At 39.0% G+C, this 14,694-nt stretch overlaps 1 protein-coding gene across 2 annotated transcripts in view; it reads left to right on the forward strand.

The window, feature by feature from the left end:
• The first annotated feature begins 5,257 nt into the window (after positions 1-5,257).
• The window catches only part of Rnf43 (ring finger protein 43), an 81,187-nt gene continuing 71,750 nt past the window's right edge, over positions 5,258-14,694 (forward strand). The window contains exons 1-2 of one of the 2 annotated variants that reach the window (XM_048365249.1): positions 5,258-5,816; positions 6,845-7,473. In XM_048365249.1, coding sequence (XP_048221206.1) covers positions 7,222-7,473 — 252 coding nt within the window. In that variant the 5' untranslated portion in view covers positions 5,258-5,816; positions 6,845-7,221. Of the gene's footprint in view, positions 7,474-14,694 lie in introns of both variants that reach the window. The other variant, XM_048365248.1, reaches the window with a different exon arrangement.

Below are 14,694 nucleotides of genomic sequence, written 5' to 3' on the forward strand. Positions count from 1 at the left end.
TGAGTGTTCCAACTGGACTTGTTGTCTTGCTTGTTTTTACTGTTTTACTAGTGATCAATAGAAAACACAGTCGTGATAGCCATTAATAATACTGGTAAAGTTCAAAAGAGAATATACTGCATTTTTCCCAAAGATTTTGTCCTGACGTTTTTATTTCTTATGGCTTGAGCTCAGGGCCTTGAGCTTTCTGGGCTCACTTGCTCGGCTAGCACGTTACCACTAGAGCCAAACACCAAGCCCTGCTTTTCTGCTGGTTATTTTAGAGATGGAATCTCACAGACTTATGCTGCTCAGGCTGGCCTTGAACCACAACCTGCCAGATCTCTACCTTGCAAGTAGCTAAGATTATATATAGCTTTGAGCCACCAATGCCTAGCTTCCCCCCCCCTTTAATTTGTACTTGAGAAGATTGAATTTTTATGATACCATTAAAGTAAGGAAGAATTCTTAGACATATTTCAAAGAGTACTAGCCAGGAGCTGGTGCTTTACACCTGTAATCCTAGCTACTCAAGAGGCTGAGACCTGAGGATTGTGGTTCAAAGCCAGCCTGAGCAGGAAAGTCTGTGAGACTCCAGTTAAGCTCCAGAACCTCAGAAGTGATGCTGTGGCTTTTGCCTTGAGCAAAAGAGGTCAGGGATAGCGCCCAGGCCCGCAGTTCAAGCCCCACACTAGTTTATTTTGGGGCAAAAGGGGTGGATAGATATTCTTTTCTAGGTGGGGAAATCATCCTGAAGGATGTCCTGTCTCAGATATTAGGTTGAGGCTCAGGATGTAGCTCAGTTGGTAGAGCACCTGTCAGCACATGCTAGACCCTGGGTTGTGTCCCCAATACCGCCAAAAAAAACCAAAACCAAAGTGAAAAAGTAGGTGTCCATGAGAAGGAATTGCTCCTTCCATAGTAATGGGGACTGAGCCCGGGCCTTGTGCATACTAGGCATAGTGCTCTACCACTTGAGCTATACCTTCTGGGACAGGAAGAGCTTTTTGTTACCTTGGTGATGACATCTCTGGGGAAATATTATGGAATATCAGCCTTTGAGGGATGGCTCTAAAACGTTGAAGCAAGAAAATCATTTCTTTTGCTTGCTGATTTTGATGACCTAAATAAAATACAGGATACTAATGAATTCAACTACCTAGAGATGTTGGCTTGATCTCCTCTCCCCAGGTTCATGATACCTATCATTATCCTCACCATTTCCTCCAGAGAGGGAAACCACAAAACTTTCTTCCTTTTGCAACCAATTGTGTATATTAACTATTAGGTTAGTTCCTATGCAAATTTCAAGCAGAAAAAAATGATGGAAAAGTCCACTTATAGGTTATTTTTTAGTTTTGCATATCACAGTGACATATAATAATGTGTACTTTTCATTATGTTGTATAGTTATATAACATACAAAAACTGAAACAGGGCTGGGAATGTGGCTTAGTGGTAGAGTGGTAGCTAGAATGCATGAAGCCCTGGGTTTGATTCCCAAATACTACATAAACAGAAAAAAATGGAAGTGGCGCTGTGGCTCAAGCAGTAGAGGGCTAGCCTTAAGCAAAAGAAGCTCAGGGACAGTGCAAAAAATAAAAAACCTAAAAACAGTGGGCTGTGTATGGTGACTTATATCTGTAATCTCAGCTACATTTTTTTGTTTTAGCTTTAAGTAATTGTACAAAAGGGTTTCAATTCAACATGTCACTTATGAGTACAATTCATCTTGATCAGTGTCACCCCTTCTGTCATCTCCCAATCCCAGCTACTTTGGAGGCAGAGTTCAAAGCCTGCCTAAGAAAAGTTTGTGAGATCCCATCTCAATCAAAATGGTTGGCATGGTGGTTCATGTCTCTGTGACTCCAGCTGTGTGGGAGACTTGAAGTATGAGGGTTACAGTCTGAGACCCATCCTGAGGAAGAACTCAAGTTCCTCCCCAATAAATATAGCAAAAACAAAAAAGCTGGCAGTATGGCTCAAGTGGTAGAGTTCCTGCCTAACAAGTGTAAGGCTCTAATTCAGATCCCAGTTCCACAAAAACATTGAATGTAAACAGTAACAAATTTTAAAAAGTTGCCAGGCATCAGTAGCTCATGCCTGTAACCTCAGCTACAGGAGGCTGAGATCTTAGGATTGTGGTTCAAAGCCAACCAGGGCAGAAAAGTCCATGAGACTTATTTCCAATTCACCACCTAAAAGCTGGAAATGGAACTGTGGCTCAAATGGTAGAGCACTAGCATTGAGCAGAAAAGCTTAGGGACAGGTGCCCAGACCCTGAGTTCAAGTACCAGGACCAGCACACACACACACACACACACACACACACACACACACACAATTTCTAGCAGAATTAGAGCTCTTCCCTATCCTTTGGGATAATTGTAAACATGCTATGTTATATATGTGTTCTTAAGGTATAGATGAGAGAAAAAGTTAGCCGGGCACCCATGGCTCATGCCTGTAATCTTAGCTATTCAGGAGGCTGATATCTGAGGATCATGGTTTGAAGCTAGCCCCAGACAGAAAGGTCCCCTGAAACTTATCTCCAATTAATCACTCAAAAACTGGAAGTGGCACTGTGGTTCAAGTGGTAGAGCACTAGCCATGAGCACAAAGAGGCTCAGGGACAGTGTCCAGGCCTTGAGTTTAAGCAGCTCAACTGACACACAAAAAAATACTAAATTAAGAATTCACTTGGGGCTGGGGATATGGCCTAGCGGCAACAGTGCTTGTCTCCTATACATGAAGCCCTGGGTTCAATTCCCCAGCACCACATATACAGAAAATGGCCAGAAGTGGCGCTGTGGCTCAAGTGGCAGAGTGCTAGCCTTGAGCAAAAAAAAAAAAAAGAATTCACTTTGGAATTTTCTCTAGGTTTACCTCTTTTAATGTCTAACATTCAGAAACTCTTCACAGAATCTTGGATAGGAGAAAAATGTTGAAGATAAATAGGCTACTTACTGCTTTCAGAAGCATTATATCATTTAATCTTTACAACAAACCTACAATGCAATAATTACCCCCATTTTAAAGATTTTCAAACAGGTTCATTTTTTTTTTTTTTGCCAGTCCTGGGGCTTGAACTTAGGCTTTTTCTATATATGTGGTGCTAAGGAATCAAACCCGGGCTTCATGTATACAAGGTGAGCACTTTACCACTAGGCCATATTCCCAGCCCCTATCCTAACCATTTCTCTTTATAATAACTTTTTTTTTTTTGCCAATCCTGTGGCTTGACCTGAGAGCCTGGGCACTATCCCTGAGATGCTTTTGCTCAAGGCTAGCACTCTACATTTTTTTGTTGTTGTTGTTAGTTATGGGGCTTGAACTCTAGGTGTGGGTGCTGTACCTGAGCTCTTCAGCTCAAGGCTAGTGCTCTACCATTTTGAGCCAATGCACCACTTCCGGTTTACTGGTGGTTAATTGGAGGTAAGAGTTTCATGGCCTTTCCTGCCTGGGCTGGCTTTGAACCATGATCTTCAGATCTCAGCCTCCTGGGTAGCTAGGATTACAGGTATGAGCAACTGGTATCTGGCTAGCACTCTACCTTTTTCTGTTTATGTGGTACTGAGGAATTGATCCCAGGGCTTCATGCATGCTAGGCAAGCACTCCACCACAGAGCCACGTTCCCAGTCTATAATAACCATTTCTAAGTGAATACAATTCAGTAGTTAATAGTATTCACACTGTTAATCATTGGTATAATTTTGAACGATTTTGGTATCAGTTCAAAAGTAAAATGCATGACCACAGTACGGGGGTTTGAATCAAGTCCTATCACTTGAGCCACTCCTCCTGCCCTTCACATGCCTAATGGCAAGGTTAGTGCAAGGTTTATAGTTCTTGAATGTGATATTTAGCAGAAAATCAGTTTTGTTTTTGACTACACTCTTCTTCTGTGTATTTTACCCTTTGCTTATGTTAATGACACAGGCTTATTTGGAGGTCTTTTTTGTTTGTTTGTTTGTTTTTATTTTTGGCCAGTCCTGGGCCTTTGACTCAGGGCCTGAGCACTGTCCCTGGCTTCTTTTTGCTCAAGGCTAGCACTCTACCACTTGAGCCACAGCGCCACTTCTGGTTGTTTTCTATATATGTGGTGCTGAGGAATCGAACCTAGGGCTTCATGTATGTGAGGCAAGCACTCTTGCCACTAGGCCATATTCCCAGCCTATTTGGAGGTGGTTTTTTTTTTTTTCTTTTTGGTTTTGCCAGTCCTGAGTCTTAGACTCAGGGCCTGAGCACTGTCCCTGGCTTCTTTTTGCTCAAGGCTAGCACTCTGCCACTTGAGCTACAGCGCCACTTCTGGCGGCTTTCTCTATATGTGGTGCTGGGGAATTGAACCCTGGGCTTCATGTATATGAGGCAAGCACCCTTGCCACTAGGCCATATCCTCAGCCCCTATTTGGAGGTCTTAATAGGTCTGATACACAGAGTTATGTCACCTCCCAATGATGTGAGGATATAATAACCTCATCTAAAGTTCCATATAGATAGAGCTATTAAACTTCAGTTAGAAGAAAAACTATGCATAAAATAGAGTTGGCCAGGCCCTGGTAGCGCATGCCTAATCCTACCTACTCAGGAGGCTGAGCTTTGAGGACCACAGTTCAAAGCCAGCCTGAGCAGGAAAGTCTGTGGAACTCTTCCAATTAACCACCAAAATACTAGAAGTGGAGTTGTGACTCAAAAGTGGTAGCCTTGAAGGGGAAAATTTTGCTCAGGGACAGTGTCTAGGCCCCAAGTTTAAGCCCCAAGACTGACAAAAAAAAATGGATAGAGTTCTTCCCAGGGTAAGAAACAGACACGGCAGTAAATCGGTAAGTACGACAGATCAGGATCACTTTATTTTGGCTTTGTGCCATTTATAGACACTAAAACCCGTACAGAAATGCCTTTGAACTCTTCTTTGCAAAACCTTGTGTCCATTCTTTTATCTTGCGGATGCTTTCATTTATTTCTTGTTTATTTCCTCATACCACCATCTACGCTCTGTGGCGCGCAGAATCTGCTTAGCTATGTTTGAGTGGCCCTGATTTGCATGTGGTAGCTTGCTTACCCAGAGAAAGGTATGAAGGACTGGTTTAGATGTAGTTGGGCTGTGTCTCACTAGAGGGAGTCGGTGAGCTGAGAAAGGAGAAGCCAAGACCGCTCCTGGTTAAGTAAGTGTGTGCTTGCACGGAGAGGAGGAGGGGCGGGCTGGAGGGTGGCTGCCTCTAGCTGCTCCACCCTCACTTTGTCAGCAGGTAGAGCGAGCGTGATTGCAGTCCCAGGGGAGGGAGTCAGAGCTAGAACACCAATTACAAACCACAGGCTTCCTGCTCTAAGGAGTTGATCCAGAACTGTCTTTCTGGAAGGGAAGCACTGGAATCCTGAACTTTTCCAAGTCCATCCGTGATTCAGAGATACTGCCTTCTCTCTCTGGGATTTTCTGTGGCTCTGGTAGTGAATTGTTGCTGATCTATTTGCTACTTTGCTTTTTCGAGATTTGATCATTTTACTGTGCTGTTCGCAGAGGAAAAGAACTTTCGTTAGCAAAGGAGATTTCAGAAATGCTTTTGGATCTTCTATAAATATTTTTAGAATTCCTGGGGACAGTAACTCTCATCCTGGAGTAAGTTTCTGCCTTTGACCTGCATGGATTATTTTTTCAGGCTTCGGAATTTCTCGACACTTACCTGTAGTGTGGGGCACTTGGTTTGGTTGGAGAGTAAGAAGGTGGAAGATTGAGCTGTACTTGCTTAAGCAGTTCAAACCTTTGAACAGGATCTGTAAATGCATAATTGAATTTGTTTCACCCCTGTGGATTCCAGAGGGCCCAACAGCACAACAGGTTTGCAGATTTCTTTTGAAATTCTTTTTTTCTTCTGCCTCTGCCTCAGCAAAAGAAACAATCTATATAATAAGGTCATGCTCGGTTGCTTGACTTTTCAGCACTTATTCTGAAGACTCTATATGATTTTTAAACTTGACCTCGGAATGCAGGAGGCTGTGTGAGTGAAATACACTTATATTTACTTATGGGCGCACATTTTAAAATCTTATTCTATGTTTTGTCAAAGATCCACAGTCTCATATGTGCCTAGAAATAGTAAAGAAAAACTCCACTTGGGCTTAGTTGAACTTTTTCAGAGTGTTTTCCTTAGAACCTGTGGCTAATCATCCTTATTCCCCTATCTTTTATTCTCCACCCCCTCAAGGAATTAAAAAACATGTTAGAAATAGTCTTTTGTTTTTCTTATGAACCTTGAAGATTACAGATTATAAGATCTATATATTACAGTTCGTTTCATGGGAAATCAACATGCTTGGCATTCTCAAGCTGGGGAATAAAATCTGTAATTCTAAAACAGGAAAGTGGAGATAGAAATATGAATTTTGACTCAAAAATGATTGGAAAGCTAACTCTTTCAAATACAATGATAGTTGGGAAAGGTTTGTAGTACTTTGGCTTATCCTATAGTATATGAAGGTATATACAAATTTTTACCTAACTTACAGGCAACTTTAGATAGAACATTGAAAAATTATAGTATGTCGAAATTCATGAAACATATATAAATGTAATAGGCCTAGAACTTTGGCCTATGCTGAAATACAATTGAATGTGGAAACCTTTCTGAATATGTGTTAAAGCATCTTTGGACATCCCTCAAGGTTAGGCCTAAACTTGTAAAATTATTATTCCATCTCATGGTTTGTAATCACTTACAATTGACCACTTTGGGGCCTTAGAAAGGGCCATCGCTTCATTTTCTGAACTGGAGTTCTTCACTTACCTTTGATGCATGACTGTAGCTGTTTACTTTGCCTTGTTTTTTGATTTTTATTTTTGTTGTTGTTCATCAACATTGGGTTTAGTTCCTCCACAGCTTGATGCATATGGACGGCCAACACCAAGTAATCTGACATAGTAAAAATTTACATTTAATCTCAAGCAAAGTTGGAACTTTCCAGGAGAAGTGGTGATACCTTTGCTAGTCAGAGTGAAGATGGGAGAGAAAGCCATCCTTGCATCGGAAGTGGGCTGAAAAACCCTCTTCTCTGCCCAATCAGGAATGCCACCTCTACTTGGGAATATACTTTAGAAAAAGGAAGGACCAAAACTGTGCCTTGGCTTTGTGAAATTGAAGACTAAGTTCTCTCTTCTTTCATTTGTCTGGATGTGAGAACCTGCATTTGGCATTAGCTAGTGGAAGCAGTATGTATGGCCGAAGTGCATTGCTGCAGCTGGTAGCATGAGTGGTGGCCACCAGCTGCAGCTGGCTGCCCTCTGGCCCTGGCTGCTGATGGCTACCCTGCAGGCAGGCTTTGGACACACAGGACTAGTACTGGCAGCAGCCGTGGAGTCTGAGCGATCAGCAGAGCAGAAGGCTATTATCAGAGTGATCCCCTTGAAAATGGACCCCACAGGAAAACTGAATCTCACGCTGGAAGGGGTGTTTGCTGGTGTTGCGGAAGTAACTCCAGCAGAAGGAAAATTAATGCAGGCAAGTATACCTTCATTACATTTCACTTCCCATCTGTTTGAAATACGCCTTTCTTCTTTTGTCTCTTAAACCAATTGCCATTCAAGGGCTTCTGCTGCTATTTGTTAGTCTTTTAACGACATGGCCTTGTTGGCGTTCCAGAGCAAATTCTTATTTTATACTCAAGAAACATAGAAGTCCGCAATTTTAAAAGATCATATGCTTATTTTAGGGCTTATATGCAATGAAACCTTTCTTTACAGGTGATATATTCTGGGCACTATTTTCTGATAGATGAAAAATACGGTTGATATTTAATTGACCTGAGGATTATAGTTTACATCCTGTTAAAATTTTTGAATGAACACTAAGAAGGTTATTTTTAATGGTTAACAATACCCCCAAATTCAGAAATGTCCTTGGAGTATATTTGATTACGGTGTCATTTCTAAAATTTAGTCCAACTGGATACTACGGCTGGCTTTATACCACGTGTGGCACTTTATTACTAAGCCCAAAATGGAGAGAACTGGATTACAAAATGGACACAAGGTGTATACCTACCTGGTCACTTTGGTGACCACTTTATCAATTTCAAATGTTCTGAAAATGTTTACCATTTTCCAAGAGTTAATTTAACATTTGCTATTTTGTTGACCTGTAAAGTTTTTCAGATATTTTAGACTTTCCAGGCTGGGATTTTTTTTTTTTTTTTTTTTTTTGCTTATATCTCCTCCTCGTCTATTGAACCAAAAAATTAACTGGGGCCACAAATCTTTCCTAGACCAATTTCTCATTCCCCATGGTGAAGACAAGACCTTAAAGGTTGTTCTTCGCTGTCTTAATCTGTAAAGTGATGTTGCTTATTGATTAAAGTTCATTTTGTAAAATTATACTTCTTATATGCAGCTCTTGGGCACAGGTTAACATGTTCTTAAATAAAATAGAGGCCAGCTCCAAATTCCAATAGTTATTTTGTGATATAACAGAACCAACATTGCATAAATTTAAGGTATGAAAATGAAACACATTATAGAATCCTTTTTCTAACATGAGCTTTTTACTATATGAGTTAGTGGTTTTTCCTTATACTTCTTTGGTAGTAGTTTGAAGCTGGAATAATTGCTATAAAGAATTGGGTAAAGGGGAAGAAGGTTCTTCAATTTAGAAGAATGGACCTAAAATGGGAGAATATCTTTTAAAAATGGCATGCTTTTGGGGGGATAAAAAAAAAAACCCTATCATTTAATTTGGACTTTAAGATTGTATTATGAATCCTTAAAAGTCGAAGTCATATATCATTTTGAGTGTAGCAATTGGAAAGAAAATGTGTTTCCTGATCTAACTTCCTAATGCCCTCAAGAATGAGGTATGTGCTCCATTTTAATTTGTAGCTTAAGTAACTTTGTCATAGTCTTATTCTGATATTTCTGAAGTCTTTGGGAGTCACACTAAACTTTGTGCTTTACATCCTGTGAGAGCATGATCAATGTGTTAATTAGATACTGCATAAAATAATTTCCCCTTTTACATTTGTTTTCTTCTGTTATCATAAAGCTGTACATAAAGTTTATTTTCATAAAGGAAAAGGTAAATGGGGCCATTTACCCTTGAAGAGTGATATTTTTGACATCTATTATTTTATCATTCTTTATTATATCCTCCTTTTTTTATTCTGACAAATCTTGCATATCTTTTTAAACTATTAACTTTGAACCTATCAGTATGTTTTTAAGGGTGTTTTTTTCCTTTACTTTGCAAAGAGAATTTCTTTGTATCTTAGCAGCGACTTTCCGACTTTGTAGTGGACAGTTTACATCACAGACAATTTTATCTTCTGTCCACACATGCTTCTTATGGATCATGAATAAATTTTTACACTAGCTTAGTATCAATTTCTGGATGTCAGTATTGGTTCAGGCGTATTATGGTCTGCTAATCAGTCTTTAAGGCACAACAGTTACTCAATTTTCTCTTTTGAGAAATTTTACTTTAAAAAACTCCCTTGAGTGATAGATATCCGTGTTTTTGCTTTTTAAATCCATTTGATTAACTCTTTCAAAGACCTTCAGTACATTAAGGACATGTGGGTTACACATCTAGAATCCATGCTGTTTGTTCCTTATCAGATTATCTACAACTGGGTTTACCCAACTGTGGTTCACTAAGCCTTCTAGGTAACTGAAGTTCTGTTTATAGCTCCTATGTTTGTGCTTTGCAGCACTTTATCATATTTGGTAGATAGCATACCCTGATGTCACAAATTTAAAGGTAGCTTTCTATTTTGGCTCAGATATGTTGGATAGTTTTATGTATCCTTCTATTGATGAGGTATTCTAGCTTCCTGTCACGATCAATGGTCTCCAAAGATACCTTTCAAAAATTTAAAGATATGAAAACAAGTGATTTAAAAATAATAACAGCCTGTTGGTTTTTTTAACTTGTCAAAGAAGTTCCCATATATATCTATACATTTTTTTCAGTTAATTCCACATGCAATTTCAGAAGGACCTCATTAACTGCATTTTCATTTATATTAGACTTTTAACTTTCCTTAGACAAATAGAAATATCGCTTCCAATTTGCTTAATAATAAGAGAGATCATAGTTATAACTTACTTTGTTTGTTTCACCTTTATCTGATGACATCTAAGAGCATTGAAAGCCAAGCAGTGATTAATTTTTGTCTTCCTTCTTGTTTCCCATTGTTTGTGCTTAAGAGTTCTCTTTCCCAATAGTCATTTCTAATTCTCCCCATTCTTTTTTTTTGCCAGTCCTGGGGCTTGAGCCCAGTGCCTGAGCACTGTCCCTGGCTTCTTTTTGCTCAAGGCTAGCACTCTTCCAACTTGAGCCACAGCACCACTTCTGGCTATTTCTATATATGTGGTGCTGGGGAATCGAACCCAGGGCTTCATGTATGTGAGGCAAGCACTCTACCACTAGGCCATATTCCCAGCCCTCCCCATTCTTTCTCTAGGCTTTCTCCCTTTCCTCTTTCCCTCCCTATAATTTCAAACTGTTATATTCTATAAAAAAAAGTTTCACTGTACAAGAAGAAAGTTGAATCAAACGAGGAAATGTCTTCAGTATATACGTCTTCTCTTTGCATTGCAAAATTCCCCATCTTAGAATTGACCAAATTATGTTAGTTTCTATTTTGCCTGAGATCGTCTTTCTGTATTACCATCTCATTTCAAACCCAGGTACAGATTTGTAATACCTTTAATGTGTCTAATTCTTATATTTCTCCTATATTTGTGAAAACCTTTCTTTCTCTTATCTAATTTTCTTCTACCTCTTATTATATTTTTTCCACTCAATTTATATTTTTAGGATAAATTCTCCCTGCTATTCTGAACTGCTTTTTCCTTCCTTCCTTCCTTCCTTCCTTCCTTCCTTCCTTCCTTCCTTCCTTCCTTCCTTCCTTCCTTCCCTCTCTTCTTTCTCTTCTCCTTCCTTCCTTTCTTCTTTCTTTCTCTCTTTTTTTTTTTTTTTGGCCAGTCCTGGGCCTTGGGCTCAGGGCCTGAGCACTGTCCCTGGCTTCTTCCCGCTCAAGGCTAGCACTCTGCCACTTGAGCCACAGCGCCGCTTCTGGCCGTTTTCTGTATATGTGGTGCTGGGGAATCGAACCTAGGGCCTCGTGTATCCGAGGCAGGCATTCTTGCCACTAGGCTATATCCCCAGCCCTTTTCTCTCTTTTTTTAATGCCAGTCCTGGGGCTTGAACCCAGAACATGGACTCTGTCCCTAAGCTTTTTACTCAAGGCTGGCATTCTACCACTTGAGCCACAACTCTACTTCTGACCTTTTGGGGGATGGTTAATTGGAGATATGAGTCTCCAGACTTTTTTGCTCAGACTAGCTTTTTTTTTTGTAATTTATTAATTAAACACAATTTTTTTGGCAAGGTGTTATGCAAAAAGGGTACAGTTACATAGCAGGGCAGTGTGTACATTTCTTTCTTTTTTTTTTTTTTGCCAGTCCTGGGCCTTGGACTCAGGGCCTGAGCACTGTCCCTGGCTTCTTTTTGCTCAAGGCTAGCACTCTGCCATGTGAGTCACAGCACCACTTCTGGCCATTTTCTGTATATGTGGTGCTGGGGAATCGAACCCAGGGCTTCAAGTATACGAGGCAAGCACTCTTGCCACTAGGCCATATCCCCAGCCCCTGTACATTTCTTGTGATATCTTACACCCTGTTTTTCTTTCCCTTCCCTAGGTCAGGTAGACATATATACAATACACAATGTACCAAGAACATACACAGTAGCCACGTGGCCTACGCCCAAGAAAATTTGCCTAGGGCTTTAAATGTAATGTCGATATTAGACAATATGTTGACAGTAGTCTTATATGAACGTACATACATAGCTTTTGAGCTATTGTATTCCACTGAGAGGTCAATTTTTGACCTTTATATGTTGAGTAGTTGTTTGGTTTTAGTTACATAATGTTGGGTCGCTGCCCCAATCCTGTGGGCAATACTATTTGACAAGTACTTTTTGGTTTCACAGACCTGGTCTCTACTGTCTCTCCGTTACCCCTTCTTAACAGTCATATATCAGGGAGATCATGCCCCTTTGTTTCTGTGTTCTAGGCTTGTCTCGCTCAACATTATTTGTTCAAGTTCTGACCATTTCCCTGCGAATAACAATATTTCACCATTCATAATCACTATATAGTATTCCATTGTGTATAGGTACCATATTTTTTGGATCCATTCATCTGTGGAGGGGCATCTGGGTTGGTTCCATATTTTGGCTATTGTGAATTGTGCAGCGATAAACATGGAAGTACAAATGTCTTTTTGATATCTTGGGATCTGCTGTTCAGGATAGATGCCTAGGAGTGGTATGGCTGGGTCATAGGGTAGGTCTATATTGAGCTTTTTGAGAAACCTCCAATGGAGAAACCAACAATGGAGAAGGGTTCCTCTTTCCCTGCACCCCCTCCAGCATTTGTTGTTGTCAGGCTAGCTTTGAACTGTGATCCTCAGATCTCAGCCTCCAGAGTAGCTAGAATTATAGGCATGAGCCATTGGCACATGTCAGTATTCTCTTATTAGCTATCAGAAAAACAGGCAAGGAAACTTTCCAGACCTTCTAATTACTTGGTGTGGTTATTTAAAAAGAAGACTACATGATAGAGATTCTCTCTTCTTACTATTTTTATTTTCATTTGCCTATATTCTTTCCTTCCAGTTTTATACAATTGCAATTTACAATTTATACAATTGTTTATTATCTGATTTCCAGTTTCCTGGTTCATTTTTCTCTTTTGTTTCTATTAATTTTTATTGTCTGGTTTAGTTATCTCTTGTTTGCTCCTGTTATCATTATCTAGTAATGTTGCTGCCATTTCTAAATGATTACAGTTATATTTTCTTTATTCATAAATATTATTTAGAAAGGATAACTTCAAATTAATTATCTTCTCAGATCAGAATAGTAAGAGGATCCTACTGTAACACAAGAGAGGTCACCAGTTCCTTAACTATCATATTCTCCCTGCTCAGCTGGTTATCCTGGATTTTCTTAGACTCTAGGATAAAGTTATGATCAGGATTAGAATGTACTGCCCTGAGGCTTCAGACTTACAATGGGAGGGTGGTAGTTTCAAATTTGGCCAGTAACAGTATACACCCCTGGACAAATTTTCCTTTGCACAATGTCTCTGCTTGCCTCCTAATTTTACCTATTAGTCAACACATAGTTATCCTGTCTTTGAATTTTTACTGTATTTGTAGTCATGACCTGAAACTTTACAATTACAGTTTTTGGCTAGCAGCAGAGAGACAATCATCTTTACTTGGAAAAAAAAAATGACTATACTAGAATCCAAGGAACCTGACTTTTAATTCTGACCCTGCCGGTAAATGGTTGTGTGACTTGGGACAAAATAGCTTTTAGCTTTTTAGCTATAGATTGTTTGTCTGTGAATTCAGGGATCTAAATATAATCATTATCAAAATGATGTCATGCTCTTTATATGTATTAGCTTATTGAATTCTCCAAATAACTTTATGAGAGAAAAAATTTAGTACTTTGATTTTTCCCAGTTAGAGTTTTCAAGGTTATTAGTAGCAGTAACAAATAAATGCAAGTGAATGGTTTTCTGGTTCTAAAGTCTTGTGCATCTGAGATTGCCACAGATGGCTAGACTGCCAGAGCAGCCTTTGTATAATTAATTTTTTCCCAAAGTAGAAATTGATAAAAATGATAAATACCTTTGCCTGAGGTTTATCTGGTAGAATATATGATATTCTATTTTTCTCGTTTGTGTTTGATTTGCAAAGACATGAGTAAATCAGAATGCTTTATTTATTCAGTACCTCCATGTCAGTACCTTTCTCCTCATTTAAAAACAGTCTATGATAACTTCTAATACAGGAACGTGAAACAATAAACTTAGATATCACATGCATTTAATTGACATTGCTCAAATTAGAGATCTTTGGATGAAGATTTCAAAATAATAGATTTTGTGATTTTTTGCTTTGAAACCACCTTTAAAAAAGTACAGAATAAATATTCACGATCAAGTCAACTCTTTACTGTCTATATTAGTGAAGGTGCAGAAAATGTAGTTAATTAATAATTGATTTTATAATATCGTCAGGATCAGAGCATACCATCAAACACAAGGTGTGCCCAGACGTTTTTGGGTGTTTGCTTCCTCTCATCCTTGCTCAAAGCCTTCCAGATTTGACTGTTTTCAGAAGACTGGCATCCAGAAAATACCTTAAGAAGGCATGCTTTTTTTGAGGGACCTAACATATAAATTTGTGTATATAATAGTTCTGTACTTCATGTAGAAATCCAACAAAAAATTTAAGTTCACATAAGTGTTCATTTAGACTACTCTGGGGGCAGTTATTTCTTGGTTTGGTAGTCAAGTGTGTGCACGTGTACACGCGTGTATAGTAATTTTATCTAAAAATTAGCTATAATTCTTTAAACACTATAGATATTCCTAGAGCTCATGGCTAATGAAAGCAATTTTGTTCATTGAAAATACTTTATTAGAACATCTTTGTGCCTCTTTTTTTCTTCCCTTCAACTTATAAGTACAGTGGGAAGAAAAACGTTACAAATGAGCAATGTATTATTATTATAAATGTTGGGATCCAGAACTGGTAGCAAGGTATAGTTAGAGTAGAATGTGAGAATGATATTCCATTACATTTAGGTAGTAATTTCCTTCCAAGAAGCTTAAAATGAATCACAAATATCTGCCAATCAGAT

The sequence above is a fragment of the Perognathus longimembris genome, chromosome 17 (assembly GCF_023159225.1).
Source record: "Perognathus longimembris pacificus isolate PPM17 chromosome 17, ASM2315922v1, whole genome shotgun sequence".
Lineage (NCBI taxonomy): Eukaryota > Metazoa > Chordata > Mammalia > Rodentia > Heteromyidae > Perognathus > Perognathus longimembris.